The sequence below is a fragment of the Giraffa tippelskirchi genome, chromosome 3 (assembly GCF_054371585.1).
Source record: "Giraffa tippelskirchi isolate mGirTip1 chromosome 3, T2T-mGirTip1v1.2.pri, whole genome shotgun sequence".
In the NCBI taxonomy this organism is placed as follows: domain Eukaryota; kingdom Metazoa; phylum Chordata; class Mammalia; order Artiodactyla; family Giraffidae; genus Giraffa; species Giraffa tippelskirchi.
Genome location: NC_137277.1, coordinates 159,755,751 through 159,769,700, shown reverse-complemented (window position 1 = coordinate 159,769,700; position 13,950 = coordinate 159,755,751). Strand labels below are relative to the sequence as shown.

At 37.0% G+C, this 13,950-nt stretch overlaps 1 protein-coding gene across 7 annotated transcripts in view; it reads right to left on the bottom strand.

Annotated features, from left to right (window-relative positions):
* Positions 1-13,950, bottom strand: part of SPAG16 (sperm associated antigen 16) — a 981,998-nt gene that overhangs the window by 487,929 nt on the left and 480,119 nt on the right. For 4 of the 7 annotated variants that reach the window (XM_081583025.1, XM_081583031.1, XM_081583026.1 and 1 more), the window contains one exon: positions 5,554-5,739. The exons of the other annotated variants lie outside the window; for them this stretch is intronic. In XM_081583025.1, the coding sequence (XP_081439151.1) occupies positions 5,554-5,739 (186 nt within the window). The remainder of the gene's footprint in view (positions 1-5,553; positions 5,740-13,950) is intronic. 7 annotated transcript variants of the gene reach the window in all.

Genomic DNA, 13,950 nt, shown 5'->3' with positions numbered 1-13,950 from the left:
TATAGTCTTACACTGGTAATTCATTTCATGAATGTTTAATGGTAATCTCATGCTTTAAAGAAACACAATTTTTATAGTCAACTGAGATATTCTCTGATTTTCCTATCTAATTTTCATCACTTTAAAGATTCATGTAGAATAACACAATAATTGAATCATAATATGAATGTGGATGGAAGCAGGGAAAGCACTTTCTTCATGTGTATATATTGATTTTCCCTTTATCGTTTATGCAACAAAACTGCCATGTGTCAAGCATTCTCCTTTTAAGATACAATGGTGTGTGTGTGTGTGTGTGTATGTGTGTGTGTTCAAGGGTACACATATGCTTTAAGACTGATTTTTAAAGCATATGTATGAAAATTCAGGTAGTAATAAATGACTACAAAATAAAACATACATTTCTACTTTTTATAAATTATCATTCAAAAGATCATTGAATCACTACTTTTAATTGTTCACAGACACTTTGTAGAGCGTCAGTGTGTCCAGACTAAGAATGACAGAGGTACTATTATTCAGAGATTCTTATTAGTATTTAGTTAACAGGGATCTTGATCTGGATTTTTTACATTAATTATGATTTCCAGGGATACAACTTTCTGGTGAGGAGCTAATTAGATGGTCTTAGCAGGTAATATCTAATTCAGAAAGAGTTGCAGGAAAAGGAATGACATACCAACTAACAGATGAATGCAAGACTGATCCAGGTTTCAAAGGAAAGGGTAGACTGTGAATATAAGGATATATTCTAAATCCTTTCCTGGTGAACCACAGAGCCTATCAATATTTTTGAATTAAAAACTATGTGGCATCACTATAAGAGTATACGATCCAGCACAGTACAGCTTCTACTATCATCATTTACCAAAGCAAATAACCTCTATCCTCAAAGTCACTAAGCCAGTAACAATGACCTATAAAATTTTAAGCAAGACACTAGTTTTAGACATATTTACACAGTATGGGTCCATGAGAAATCATAAATTGCAGTTCAGGGCTCTGATTACAGTGCTGAAAGATCTATCAATAGCCACCAAAGAAACAATCAGTCTCTCCCTTATCTGTCAATATTTATCTACTATCTCAGCTTAAAAACTGGTATAAATTCTTTGTCTTTGATGATGAAGGTGAGCTCTTGAAATTGATGGGAAATTTGAAATGCACATAATTTTTGGCATCAATCAGTAGCAATTTTGATCTGCTATATCAACATCTACTGAGTCTCTACTGGAAGACACTATTTGGATATCAGGGTCATGGAGAAAAGCTGTCAAAGTCAAAGTGTTTGAAATCGTTCTTAGTAGAGATGAGTCTAATGGCAATCACTTTATTGTTGTCACCTTAATACAGTTTGATTTAAGCACTCTGAGTGATTAATACATTTAAAGATACATTTTAGAATGAACCGCAGTCTTTTATAAACACCTTCAACTAAGCCAAAAGTAATAAAAAATTAAAATTAGAGAACAGCATTAAAATTTTACCTATATAAGATGAGTAAGTCCTAGGGATCTAATGTACAACACAATACCTATATGTAAGAGCAATATTAGGATACTTAAAATTTTGCTAATAGGTTAGTTATTAAGTGCTCTTATAAAAATAATAATAAAGAGGGCAGGAGACAACTTTTAGAAGCAAGAGATACATTTATGCATTGATTGTAATGGTTTCACAGGTATATATTTCAAACTCATCAAGTTGTTTATGCTAAATATTCATAGCTTTCTGTATGTCAATCATACTTCAAAATAAATTGGTTTTAAAAATTTCAGTAATCTATTATAATAATATATATGAAATATGGCTGCATAACATAGAAACATAATAAAATTAAGAATTACATGGCTGATTATTCCAGATAACCAAACGGTATGCACATGACTATTAAAATATATATTAAACTGTCACTCCTTTACATGGAAAGTAAGTGAAAGCGTTAGTTGCTCAGTCATGTCCAATTCTTTGTGACCCCATGGACTGTAGCCCACCAGGCTCCTCTGTCCATGGAATTCTCCAAAAATAGGTTTCAAACATATTATTTAGAGCTATGCTTTCTCATTCAGAATATGTCAAACACTATTTAGCTGTATCTTTGTAACTCAAGTGAATTATGCTATTTATGTATCAGTTCAATTCAGACACTCAGTCATGTCTGACCTTCTGCGACCTCATGAACCAAAGGATGCCAGGCCTCCCTGCCCATCACCAACTTCCGGAGTCCACCTAAACCAATGTCCATTGAGTCAGTGATGCCATCCAACCATTTCATCCCCTGTTTACTCCTTCTCCTCCTGCCTTCAATCTTTCCCAAAATCAGGGTCTTTTCAAATGAGTCAGCTCTTCGCATCAGGTGGCCAAAGTATTGGAGTTTCAGCTTCAACATCAGTCCTTCCAATGAACACCCAGGATTGATCTCCTTTAGGATGGACTGGTTGGATCTCCTTACAGTCCAAGGGACTCTCAAGAGTCTTCTCCAACACCACAGTTCAAAAGCATCAATTCTTCTGTGCTCAGCTTTCCTTATAGTCCAACTCTCACATTCGTACATGACCACTGGAAAAACCATAACCTTGACTAGATGGACCTTTGTTGACAAAGTAATGTCTTTGCCTTTAATATGCTGTCTAGGTTGGTCATAACTTTCCTTCCAAGGAGTAAGCGTCTTTTAATTTCATGGCTGCAGTCACCATCTGCAGTGACTTTGGAGCCCAGAAAAATAAAGTCAGCCACTGTTTCCACTGTTTCCCCATCTATTTGCCATGAAGTGTTTGGACTGGATGCCATGATCTTAGTTTTCTGAATGTTGAGCTTTAAGCCAACTTTTCCACTCTGCTCTTTCACTTTCATCAAGAGGCTCTTTAGTTCTTCTTCACTCTCTGCCGTAAGGGTGGTGTCATCTGCATATCTGAGGTTATGGATATTTCTCCCAGCAATCTTGATTCCAGCTTGTGTTTTTTCCAGCCCAGCATTTCTCATGATGTACTCTGCATATAAGTTAAATAAGCAGGGTGACAATATACAGCCTTGACGTACTCCTTTTCCTATTCGGAACCAGTCTGTTGTTCCATGTCCAGTTTTAACTGTTGCTTCCTGTCCTGCATACAGGTTTCTCAAGAGGAAGGTCAGGTGGTCTGGTATTCCCATCTCTTTCAGAATTTTCCACAGTTTATTGTGATCCACACAGTCAAAGGCTTTGGCATAGTCAATAAAGCAGAAATAGATGTTTTTCTGGAAGTCTCTTGCTTTTTTGATGATCCAGTGGATGTTGGCAATTTGATCTCTGGTTCCTCTGCCTTTTCTAAAACCAGCTTGAACATCTCAAAGTTCACGGTTCACGTATTGCTTAAGTCTGGCTTGGAGAATTTTAAGCATTACTTTACTAGCGTGTGAGATGAGTGCAATTGTGCAGTAGTTTGAGCATTCTTTGGCATTGCCTTTCTTTGGGATTGGGATGAAAACTGACATTTTCCAGTCCTGTGGCCAATGCTGAGTTTTCCAAATTTGCTGGTATATTGAGTATAGCACTTTCACAGCATCATCTTTGAGGATTTGAAATAGCTCAACTGGAATTCCATCACCTCCACTAGCTTTGTTCGTAGTGATGCTTCCTACAGCCCATTTGACTTCACATTCCAGGATGTCTGGCTCTAGGTGAGTGATCATACCATCATGATTATCTGGGTTGTGAAGATCTTTTTTGTACAGTTCTTCTGTGTATTCTTGCCACCTCTTCTTAATATCTTCTGCTTCTGTTAGGCCCCTACCATTTCTGTCCTTTATTGAGCCCATCTTTGCATGAAATGTTCCCTTGGTATCTCTGATTTTCTTGAAGATATCTCTAGTCTTTCCCATTCTATAGTTTATGCATCAATGCCCAGTAACTGTCAAAATTGGATGGGAGACCGAACTTGCACTTAACATTTTAACAGTAAGAATTTAATATAAGTGATTGTTAACTGTGCATAAAGTTGTTAACTGGATAACTATAAATGGAAAACAAGGCCATGTAGGTAACGTGGAGAAAGCCCTGAATGAAAGAGCTACCACTTTTAGGACTGAATGTACAAAGGATTGAGGTGGAATTATTATAACCTTGGTGGGGGGCACCACAGAGCTGAGGAGTGGTCCTGAGACTGCTGGTATTGATATTCCTCATCTTGGAAAGAGGCCAGGCAGATCTGAGAACACAGACCTCTGAGAAGGCGGCAACTGTCTGCTGGAGTTAATGTCTTTGACAGATGGCATGATATAGCTATTTCTGCAAACACTGGAAAAACTGTCAACTAGATTCAGCCACTGTGATGTTGCTGAGGTGAAATACTGCTATGGTGATGCTCATTGAAACTGCAAGTCCAGAAGAAGCCCACAGGAAGGAGAGAGGGAGAAGAGGGCCCCCCTCCACCACCGCTAGCCTTGTGGTCTCCTACAAGCAGCCACTATTACCAAAGACTAATACAGAGTCAGCTGGCAAAGTAAATGTCATTTGCAAAGTTCCAGCTCCAGCATCACAAAAAAGATAGAGAAGGGTGGGTCTGGTGCAGAGAGATAATAGCATAAAAACTGGCACACGGTCTTAAGAGATAATCAAACTACATATAGAACAGAGCAGACCCTTTCAAGAAATCCTGCTAGAAATCCTGTTGACATTTTTGTGAGCACCTTACTTGCTCTGTCTTCTAAATATATTACTCATAATTCAAGGAAGAATGGGAAAAGTTTGTTCAAAGTACTGGTTTGACCCGTGACTTCCAAAACAATAGTGCTGACCTTCAAGGTGAGTTCATCTTTCTCTTACAAAAGAATTACAATGGCTCAGTGATAATTGTTTACATAAATTTTGAGGAGTCACTATCACTTATATTTGTAATCTGGGCATTAATTAAAATATTAAAGTGATCAGAAATCTGACTGATGATATATAATTACTCAGTTAGCTGAAATAATCAAGGTATTTGATACCAGCTTTTTAAAATCTTATTAGTATACATAGTAGGATGGCATAATTATCCAAAAATACATGGATGACAGGTATTTTGATAGCAAAAATAGGTCTGTCCCGAATTAAGATCAAACCATATAGTATTGTATAGGACTTGGTATACAATAAATTGTATCCATTCCTACAATTTGTGAATTGCTAAGAGGCATTTAAATTGGAAATGCTGTATCAAAATTAAGTGAAAAGCCCATAACTATTTCTGTCATCTTCATGTCTATTTAATTGTTGGTTTGATAATCCAGACAGATAGCAGACTGGTGGACAGGAGAACTAAAAACCTAACTGTGAAAGAAGTATTTGTTTCTATCTTGCTTAAGACAAACAAAGCTATCCAATGAAGCAATTCTAATCTGATTACACAGGCTTGATCTTGAACCTATATTTAGAAATAACTCATTATATATCAGCAGAAATTAATGGAGTTACAAATGGATGTCACAGAGACTAATTCTATAATTTTATGATTTAACAGATTTTCTTTAATTTCCCACTGAGAGAAATTATATTTATCAACACAGAGTGTTAATATCATTCAAAATACTTCTTACCTATTAACATCCCAGATTTTGCAAGTTGTATCCAGTGAGGAAGAAGCCACAAAATTACCACAGGAGTGCCATGTGCAGGACCATACAGCGTGGGTATGTCCCTCGAAGGTCAAAATGCAATTACCTTTAGACACATCCCATAACTTAACTGTAGTATCACCACTTGAAGTAGCCAACTTGTTGCCACTATATGCAAGAACATGAAAAGGCAATTTGTGAAAAAAATCAATTTACAGTTCACTTATTTTTACAAATGGTTTCTCTATTCTGTGAATAACTTGTGTGCACTTATCTGAGTTATTTTTAATGGCATATCATTATGCCTGACTCTTATTATTTTATTTGAATCTACACAATTTGATACTTCCCTATATGGTTTAGTGAAGTATCAAATTGTATAGATTTAAATAAGACCTTGATGCTGGGAAAGATTGAAGGCGGGAGGAGAAGGGGATGACACAGGATGAATTGGTTGGATGGCATCACTGACTCAATGGACATGAGTTTGGGTAAACTCCAGGAGTTGGTGATGGACAGGGAGGCCTGGCGTGCTGCAGTCCATGGGGTCGCAAAGAGTCAGACACGACTGAGCAACTGAAATGAACTGAACAATATGGTTTAGTAATTCAATTTGATGAAACTGCTGTTGCACACTTTCTGTATTAATTATTCCAGAGTTTTGCAGATTAATTTACTAAATCGGTACTTTTTTAAAGCACATGTTGGTTTCAAGGACAATGTTACACTCTGTGGATGATACAGCCTCAGGATGATGAAATTTTAGACAAGTTCAAAAATATAAAACAATATACAACGCTGGTCAGCATTGTTTATGTTTGTATTAATTAAATGCTGTAAGAGTGAAGTTTGGATAATGAAGGAAGATGGGAATCAGAAATGAGGTGGCTACTGCTGCTGCTGCTAAGTCGCTTCAGTCGTGTCCGACTCTGCGACCCCGTAGACGGCAGCCCACCAGGCTCCCCCGTCCCTGGTATTCTCCAGGCAAGAATACTGGAGTGGGTTTCCATTTCCTTCTCCAGTGCATGAAAGGGAAAAGTGAAAGTAAAGTCGCTCAGTAGTGTCAGACTCTTAGCGACCCCATGGACTGTAGCCTACCAGGCTCCTCCGTCCATGGGATTTTCCAGGCAAGAGTACTGGAGTGGGTTGCCATTGCCTTCTCCGATGAGGTGGCTATGGAGCTACATTTTGAGAGATGAAAGACTTTGAAGAGTTGGGTGGTTAAGAATGAGTCCCTGGATTTTCCATTTGAGTCATCAGGAGACATTGAAAAAATTCAGTGGCTTTCAAGTGGTAGATACAAAAACAAGAAGAAGAAATAAGTGGGTGCCAGTGATGTCAGCAGAGACATCTAGGTTTCTTTTGGCAAAATATCAACCGCTAGAACATTTCATGACCATCATCTTATCCATATCCTTTAGCACTGTGTGCTCCTTGTATGTGTACTTTCAGTAAATTCTCTCTCACTGAATATAATGAACTGCTTATTTGCCTCCTTCCCTTTGTTATTAATGGGGAACTGCTCCCTCTCTCCGTTCTGACAGCATCAAGCCTTATGGTTAACCAACTGAAGTGCTCATTAAATGCTTTCAGAAAGAACAAATATATGAATGAATGAAGTGATGACCAAAATGAAGAGTTGACCAAAATTTCTAAGACAGGATTGCACTTAGATCAAGACAAGTGTTTTGCTTGCTCGCTTTTATTTGTTTATTTTTATGCTGAGAGAACTAAACTTTTATAAGCAGATGAGTAACAACCACTTGAGAGGAAGACTTAAAGATGCTGCCAGAAAGGAGGATTAGAGAGTGAAGACATTCTCAATAAAGTCATAAAAGGATATTTATTTGTAATAACAGAAGTACTCTGTAAGTGTAGTCCTTTACTGATAGGTAGATATTAAAACCTGTCCTTTGTTTTTCAGCTCTTGTTTATTTGCACGTTTGCCATTAAAATTTTTACTTTCTAAATATTAAAAAATAAACAATATACAGTTGGCTAAAGATAACTCATTATAACATCATACTGGGTTATAGATTCAAAATTTGAATCTGGGTGAACATTGGAGGGGAATACATATATTTAGTTCATGGCAGTATATAAGTTAAGAAATAAGGATGATAGAAAAAAAAAAAAAAAGAAAACATTTTCCTAATAAAAATCTCAGAAGAGAATGATATAAAATGGGATACATACAACATTCAAAGAAAAAAAGGTAATCAATTTACAGAAACAAGAAATTTAAGATATAGAACCAGAGATTCAGTGAAAAAATGTATACCAAGTGGAATAAGCAATGTAAACAAAAAGCACTCTTCACCTAGTTTAATTTTAGTTAACTGTAAAGCACTACAGGCAACAACAATAATTATAAGAACAAGAAAACAAAGTCATTTACTTATACAGTGCTTAACATGTGGTATAGGGCTTCCCTGGTAGCTCAGCTGGTAAAAAAAAGAAAAAAAAAATCTGCTTCAATGCAGGAGACTCTGATTTGATTCCTAGGTCAGGAATCAAGATCCGTTGGAGAAGGGATAGGCCACCCACTCCAGTATTCTTGGGCTTCCCTGGTGGCTCAGATGGTAAAGAATTAAAAGGGAACAGCTACCCACTCCAGTATTCTGGCCTGGAGAATTCCATGGAGAGAAGAGCCTGGTAGGCTACAGTTCACGGGATCGCAGAGTCTGACTTGATTGAGTGACTATCACTTAACATGTGCTAGAAATTCTATTGAGTATATTATATGTATATTTGATCCTCAATAATAGTTTGAGCAATTACACACTTGATAGTCCCTATTTAAATAAACAAAATAATAAAATGTTTCACTCCTAGCAAGGTTTTTAAACTAAATTATATGAAATACTAAATGTATCTTAACTGATAAAAACGACAAGTGTTAAAACTACAGAAATAAAAGTGACCAATCTAAAACAGTATGGTCATAACAGAAGCAGAAGTTATTAAGCAGAAGTGGCAAGAATACACAGAAGAACTATACAAAAATGATCTTAATGACCCAGATAATCACGATGGTGTGATTGACTCACCTAGAACCAGACATCCTGGAGTTCGAAGTCAAGTGGGCCAGAGAAAGCATTACTACAAACAAAGCTAGTGGAGGTGATGGAATTCCAGCTGAGCTATTTCAAATCCTAAAGATGATGCTGTGAAAGTGTTGCACTCAATATGCCAGCAAATTTGTAAAACTCAACAGTGGCCACAGGACTGGAAAAGGTCAGTTTTCATTACAATCCCAAAGAAGGTCAATGCCAAAGAATGATCAAACTAAGGCACAACTGCACTCATCACACATGTTAGTACAATCCCCAAGTTAGCTTTCAGCAGCACATGTGCCAAGAACTTCCTGATGTTCAATCTGGATTTAGAAAAGGCAGAGGAACCAGATATCAAATTACTAACATCCGTTGGATAACAGAAAAACAAAAGAATTCCAGAAAAACATCTATTAGTTTCACTGACTACGTGAAAGCTATTGACTCTCTGGATCACAATAAACTGCAGAAAATCCTTAAAGAGATGGGAAAACCAGACCCCTTACCTGCCTCCTGAGAAACCTGTATGCAGCTCAACAATCAAGTTAGAACTGAACATGGAACAACGGGCCGGTTCAAAATTGGGAAAGGATTACAGTAAGGCTGTACATTGCCACCATGCTTATTTAACTTATATGCAGAGTACATCATGCAAAATACCAGGCTGGATGAAGCACAAACCAAGATAGCCAGGAGAAATATGAATAACCTCAGATATGCAGATGACACCACCCTTATGGCAGAAAGTGAAGAACTAAAGAGCCTCTTGATGAAAGTGAAAGAGGAGAGTGAAAAGCTGGCTTAAAATTCAACATTCAAAAAACAAAGATCATGGCATCTGGTCCCATCACTTCATGGAAAATAGATGGGGAAGCAATGGGAACCATGACTTTATTTTCTTGGGCTCCGTAATCACTGTGGACGGTGACTGCTGCCATGAAATTAAAAGATGCTTGCTCCTTGGAAGAAAAGCTATGACCAACCTAGATAGCATATTAAAAGCAGGGACATTACTTTTCCAACAAAGTTAAAGCTATGGTTTTTCCAGTAGTCATGTACGGATGTGAGAGCTGGACCATAAAGAAGGCTGAGCACCGAAGAATTGATGCTTTTGATCTATGGTGTTGGAGAAGACTTTTGAGAGTCCCTGTGGCTATAAGGAGATCAAACCAGTCAATCCTAAAGGAAATCAGTCCTGAATATTTATTGGAAGGACTGATGCTGACACTGAAGCTCCAATACTTTGGCCACCTGATGTGAAGAGCTTACTCACTGGGAAAGACCCTGATGCTGGGAAAGACTGAAGGCAGGAGCAGAAGGGGATGACAGACGATGAGATGGTTGGATGGCATCACCGCCTCAATGGACATGAGCTTGAGCAAATTCTGGGAGATAGTGAAGGACAGGGAAGCCTGGCGTGTTGCAGTTCATGGAGTCACAAAGTGTTGGAGACAACTGACTGAACTACAACTGTCAAAGTGAAAGATTTATACACTTCTCTCAATTTATTTTCTAATTCAAAATACTAATAAAGATATGGAATATTTAAGGAATAAAAATATAACCTTAATGGCCTTGTATAAAATCTTTCACCAAATAACCAGTGACCATACTTTCCTCAAGCATATACATGGAACATTTATAAAAACAGATAATATAAAAAGCCATAAAGCAAGTCTTTAACACATTGTTTACCACAGATGTTATATTTTCTCAACATAATACAATTGTTATAAATGAGTAACAAAATCATAGATTTTAAATCCTGTATATGTGTGAATTTTAAAACAATTATAAATTAACTTAAATATCCAAGAACTAATAATAGTGGATATTTTAAAATAATTAGAACTAAATGAAAACAACATATTAAAACTTTGAGGTGAATTTCAAAGTCACCTTAATTTCTTTACCTCCTAATAATGAAAAGAAGACAGTCTCAAAATTGTTCTGCTAAGCATGAGACATTAAGTTTAGAAAAAATATACTATCAACAATTATAATGGAAGATCAATATAGACCAAAGTGGTTCTTTGAAAAAAAACAGAATTTAAATATATCTCTGCTAAGGCTGGAAAAAAAAAAAGTTCCTCAAGATGACAAACTATTAACCAATACCCTAAACAGATATTATAAATGTATAAAATAGTTTCATTATTTTCATTTTTCTTGGAAATTATTTTTCATAACAAATGTTATATTTATATGAGATTTTGCAACTTACGAATACTCTACAAATAAATCATATCAAATCTGGTTGGGTCAAGCTAATTTATACTTTACAAACAGTAAGCACAAAGTAACATTAGTTTTCTAAACTCTTAATCTTTTCTGTAATTGCTTTACTCCCTATTTTTACATATTCTATATTCAAATTGACTTTTCAGACTTTAGCACGTAACTGCAGAAATACTTTGTTACTATCAAAAATGACTTGTTTTGAGAAATAAATGTATTATACTTTCCAGATTGATGCTAATTACCTGTTTTTAATAAAACATAATAACATGTTTCATGAAAGAGGTGCGGAGCAGAAAGAAATTAATGCCTTTTGTGCCACAAAATAGTAAGTGAAGAGTACAGAAGCAAGGAGACGTGATTGGTTTCTCCTCTTGGCTCTGCTAGGTGACCTCTGTGACTCTGGACAGGCCATTTAACATTTCCATTTAACACTTGGAAATTCGCTGTCTTTATTTGGAAATATGGCTATAAGTTCTGCTCAATATGACATGCTGTTTTGAAGATCAAATAAAAGAATTTTTATAACAGCACATTTTAAATTCCAGGTATTTTTCAAACCTAATATTTTTTTAAAAGATTTCCTTATGATTTCTAGTTAAGTTTTATGTGAAATTGTTTATCAACATTTCTATAAACAGCAGAATGAGATACAATTACCACCATCATATTGTAGTCTCCTCTACCTGTGCCTATCTGCTCAATAGCAGTATGTGAATTTGTAAAATGACCATCAGTCACAATGTTCTCAGTTACCATAGGATATGCATATATTAATATTATTTTATGTAGCAGAATAACATACAACCAAAATCTAATTAAGGAGACAGAAATGGCAACCCATTCCAATATTCTTGCCTGGAAAAGCCCATGGGTAGAGGAGCCTGGAGGGCTGTAGTTCATGGGGTCACAAAGAGTCAGACATGACCGAGTGACTAAGCATAAGCACAAAATCTAGTTAAATTAAAATAGTTTCTCCTCCTGTGTTTATATAGGTAAAAGATCTAATTTTGGTTTTACTGAGCTGATAAAATGATGATATTAGAAAAACTCACAATTAGAATTCAGATTACCTAAAACATTGTCATATTTGAGACACATTTAGTGTTCCCAGTTTGAAAGAATCCTCCAGACTTTAAAAGTTAAAAGAGCTTAAGAACGCTTTTTAATACAAGTTACTGTAAACTCTTTAACTTATACTTAGATACAGAGCTGCTTGGGTGCATTAGGGCTGAGGACACCGTGAAAGAGCAAAGAAGGTAACTACATGTCCACAAGGAGAACAGTCTTGGTTGGTTTTCTGAAGTAAAGGGTGCCCATGTCCAGATGTTCTCATCTTCACTTTCAAGAGATACACTCTTATTTGTGCAGGAATCGGGAGTCAACCAACAATCACAAATGGAACCCAGAAGACAGCATTGTGTGCAGATATTAGAGACTCCAGCAGAAGCAGAGAGGCAGGGATGAGCATTCAGGAAAGAATTAGGCTTTCCCTGCCTGGCTGTAAAACTACTCCCCTTCTTGGGTAGGTAGCTTGCATGGAGCTCCAGGTTAACCTGTCAGTTGAGAAACTTCAATGGGATTTTCAGCTCAGTCTTTCACAGAAATGGCAAGATGCTGCCACGTGAGCTCCCCAGCACCTGTCATACAGTGTTTATAGGATACACTATTTATTTGGATAAATGCATGAAAGATACACATATAAAGGAGAGTTCATTTGGAAATATGTCTGTGTTAACAGAAGCATGACCTGTATCATTTAGAGTTGTATGTTTGAACAAGTTTACATAGAACAAGACACCTTGGTGCAGAGGAAAGAAAAACACAGAATTAAAAAAAAGGAGAAATACAAATCTATTGCTCAATAGGCTATGTTACACACTACAGTATCCTAGACTCTTAATATGGACCCAGTGTTGACTTGTCATTCAGGCCTTAATAGCAGCAGTTACTGCACTGCTGCTGAACAGCTTAAGGTGATTTCTCTCATTGACAGTGAAAATCCCATGGCTGACTAGGTCTAACTTCTGTTGACTGCTAGAATACTTGGGCCCAAAGTTGAAGCACTCTTTAAGCAATTAAATAAAAGAACACTATATTACAGCTTTATTTATGAATGAATTCCATATTGCCAACCTTTAACAGAAAGAATTCAATGTAGATTGCTGCTGCTGCTGCATCGCTTCAGTCGTGTCTGACTCTGTGCGACCCCATAGACGGCAGCCCACAAGGCTCCCCCGTCCCTGGGATTCTCCAGGCAAGAATACTGGAGTGGGTTGCCATTTCCTTCTCCAATGCATAAAAGTGAAAAGTGAAAGTGAAGTCGCTGAGTCGTGTCCGACTCCTAGCGACCCCATGGACTGCAGCCTACCAAGGCTCCTCCGTCCATGGGATTTTCCAGGCAAGAGTATTGGAGTGGGGTGCCATTGCCATCTCCCAAAGTAGATTACATGTATTTTATGTACTAATTTGACACTAGGCTTCACCTTATTTTACTTATTCTAAGTTACCCTCCTGAGAAATCTGTATGCAGGTCAAGAAGCAACAGTTAGAACTGGACATGGAGCAACAGACTGGTTCCAAATCAGGAAAGGAGTACGTCAACGCTGTATATTGTCACCCTGCTCATTCAACTTATATGCAGAGTATATCATGAGAAATGCTGGGCTGGATGAAGCACAAGCTGGAATCAAGATTGCTTGGAAAAATATCAATAATCTCATATGTCAAGGCTGTATATTGTCACCTTATTTAACTTATATGCAGAGTACATCATGAAAAATGGTGGGCTGGATGAAGCACAAGATGGAATCAAGATGCCGGGAGAAATATCAATAACCTCAGATATGCAGATGACACCACCCTTATGGCAGAAAGTGAAGAACTAAAGAGCCTCTTGATGAAAGTGAAAGAGGAGACTGAAAAAGTTGGCTTAAAGCTCAACGTTCAGAAAACTAAGATCATGGCATCTGGTCCCATCACTTCATGGAAAATGGAGAAACAGGTGAAACAGTGGCTGACTTTATTTTTCTGGGATCCAAAATCACTGCTGATGGTGACTGCAGTCATGAAATTAAAAGACACT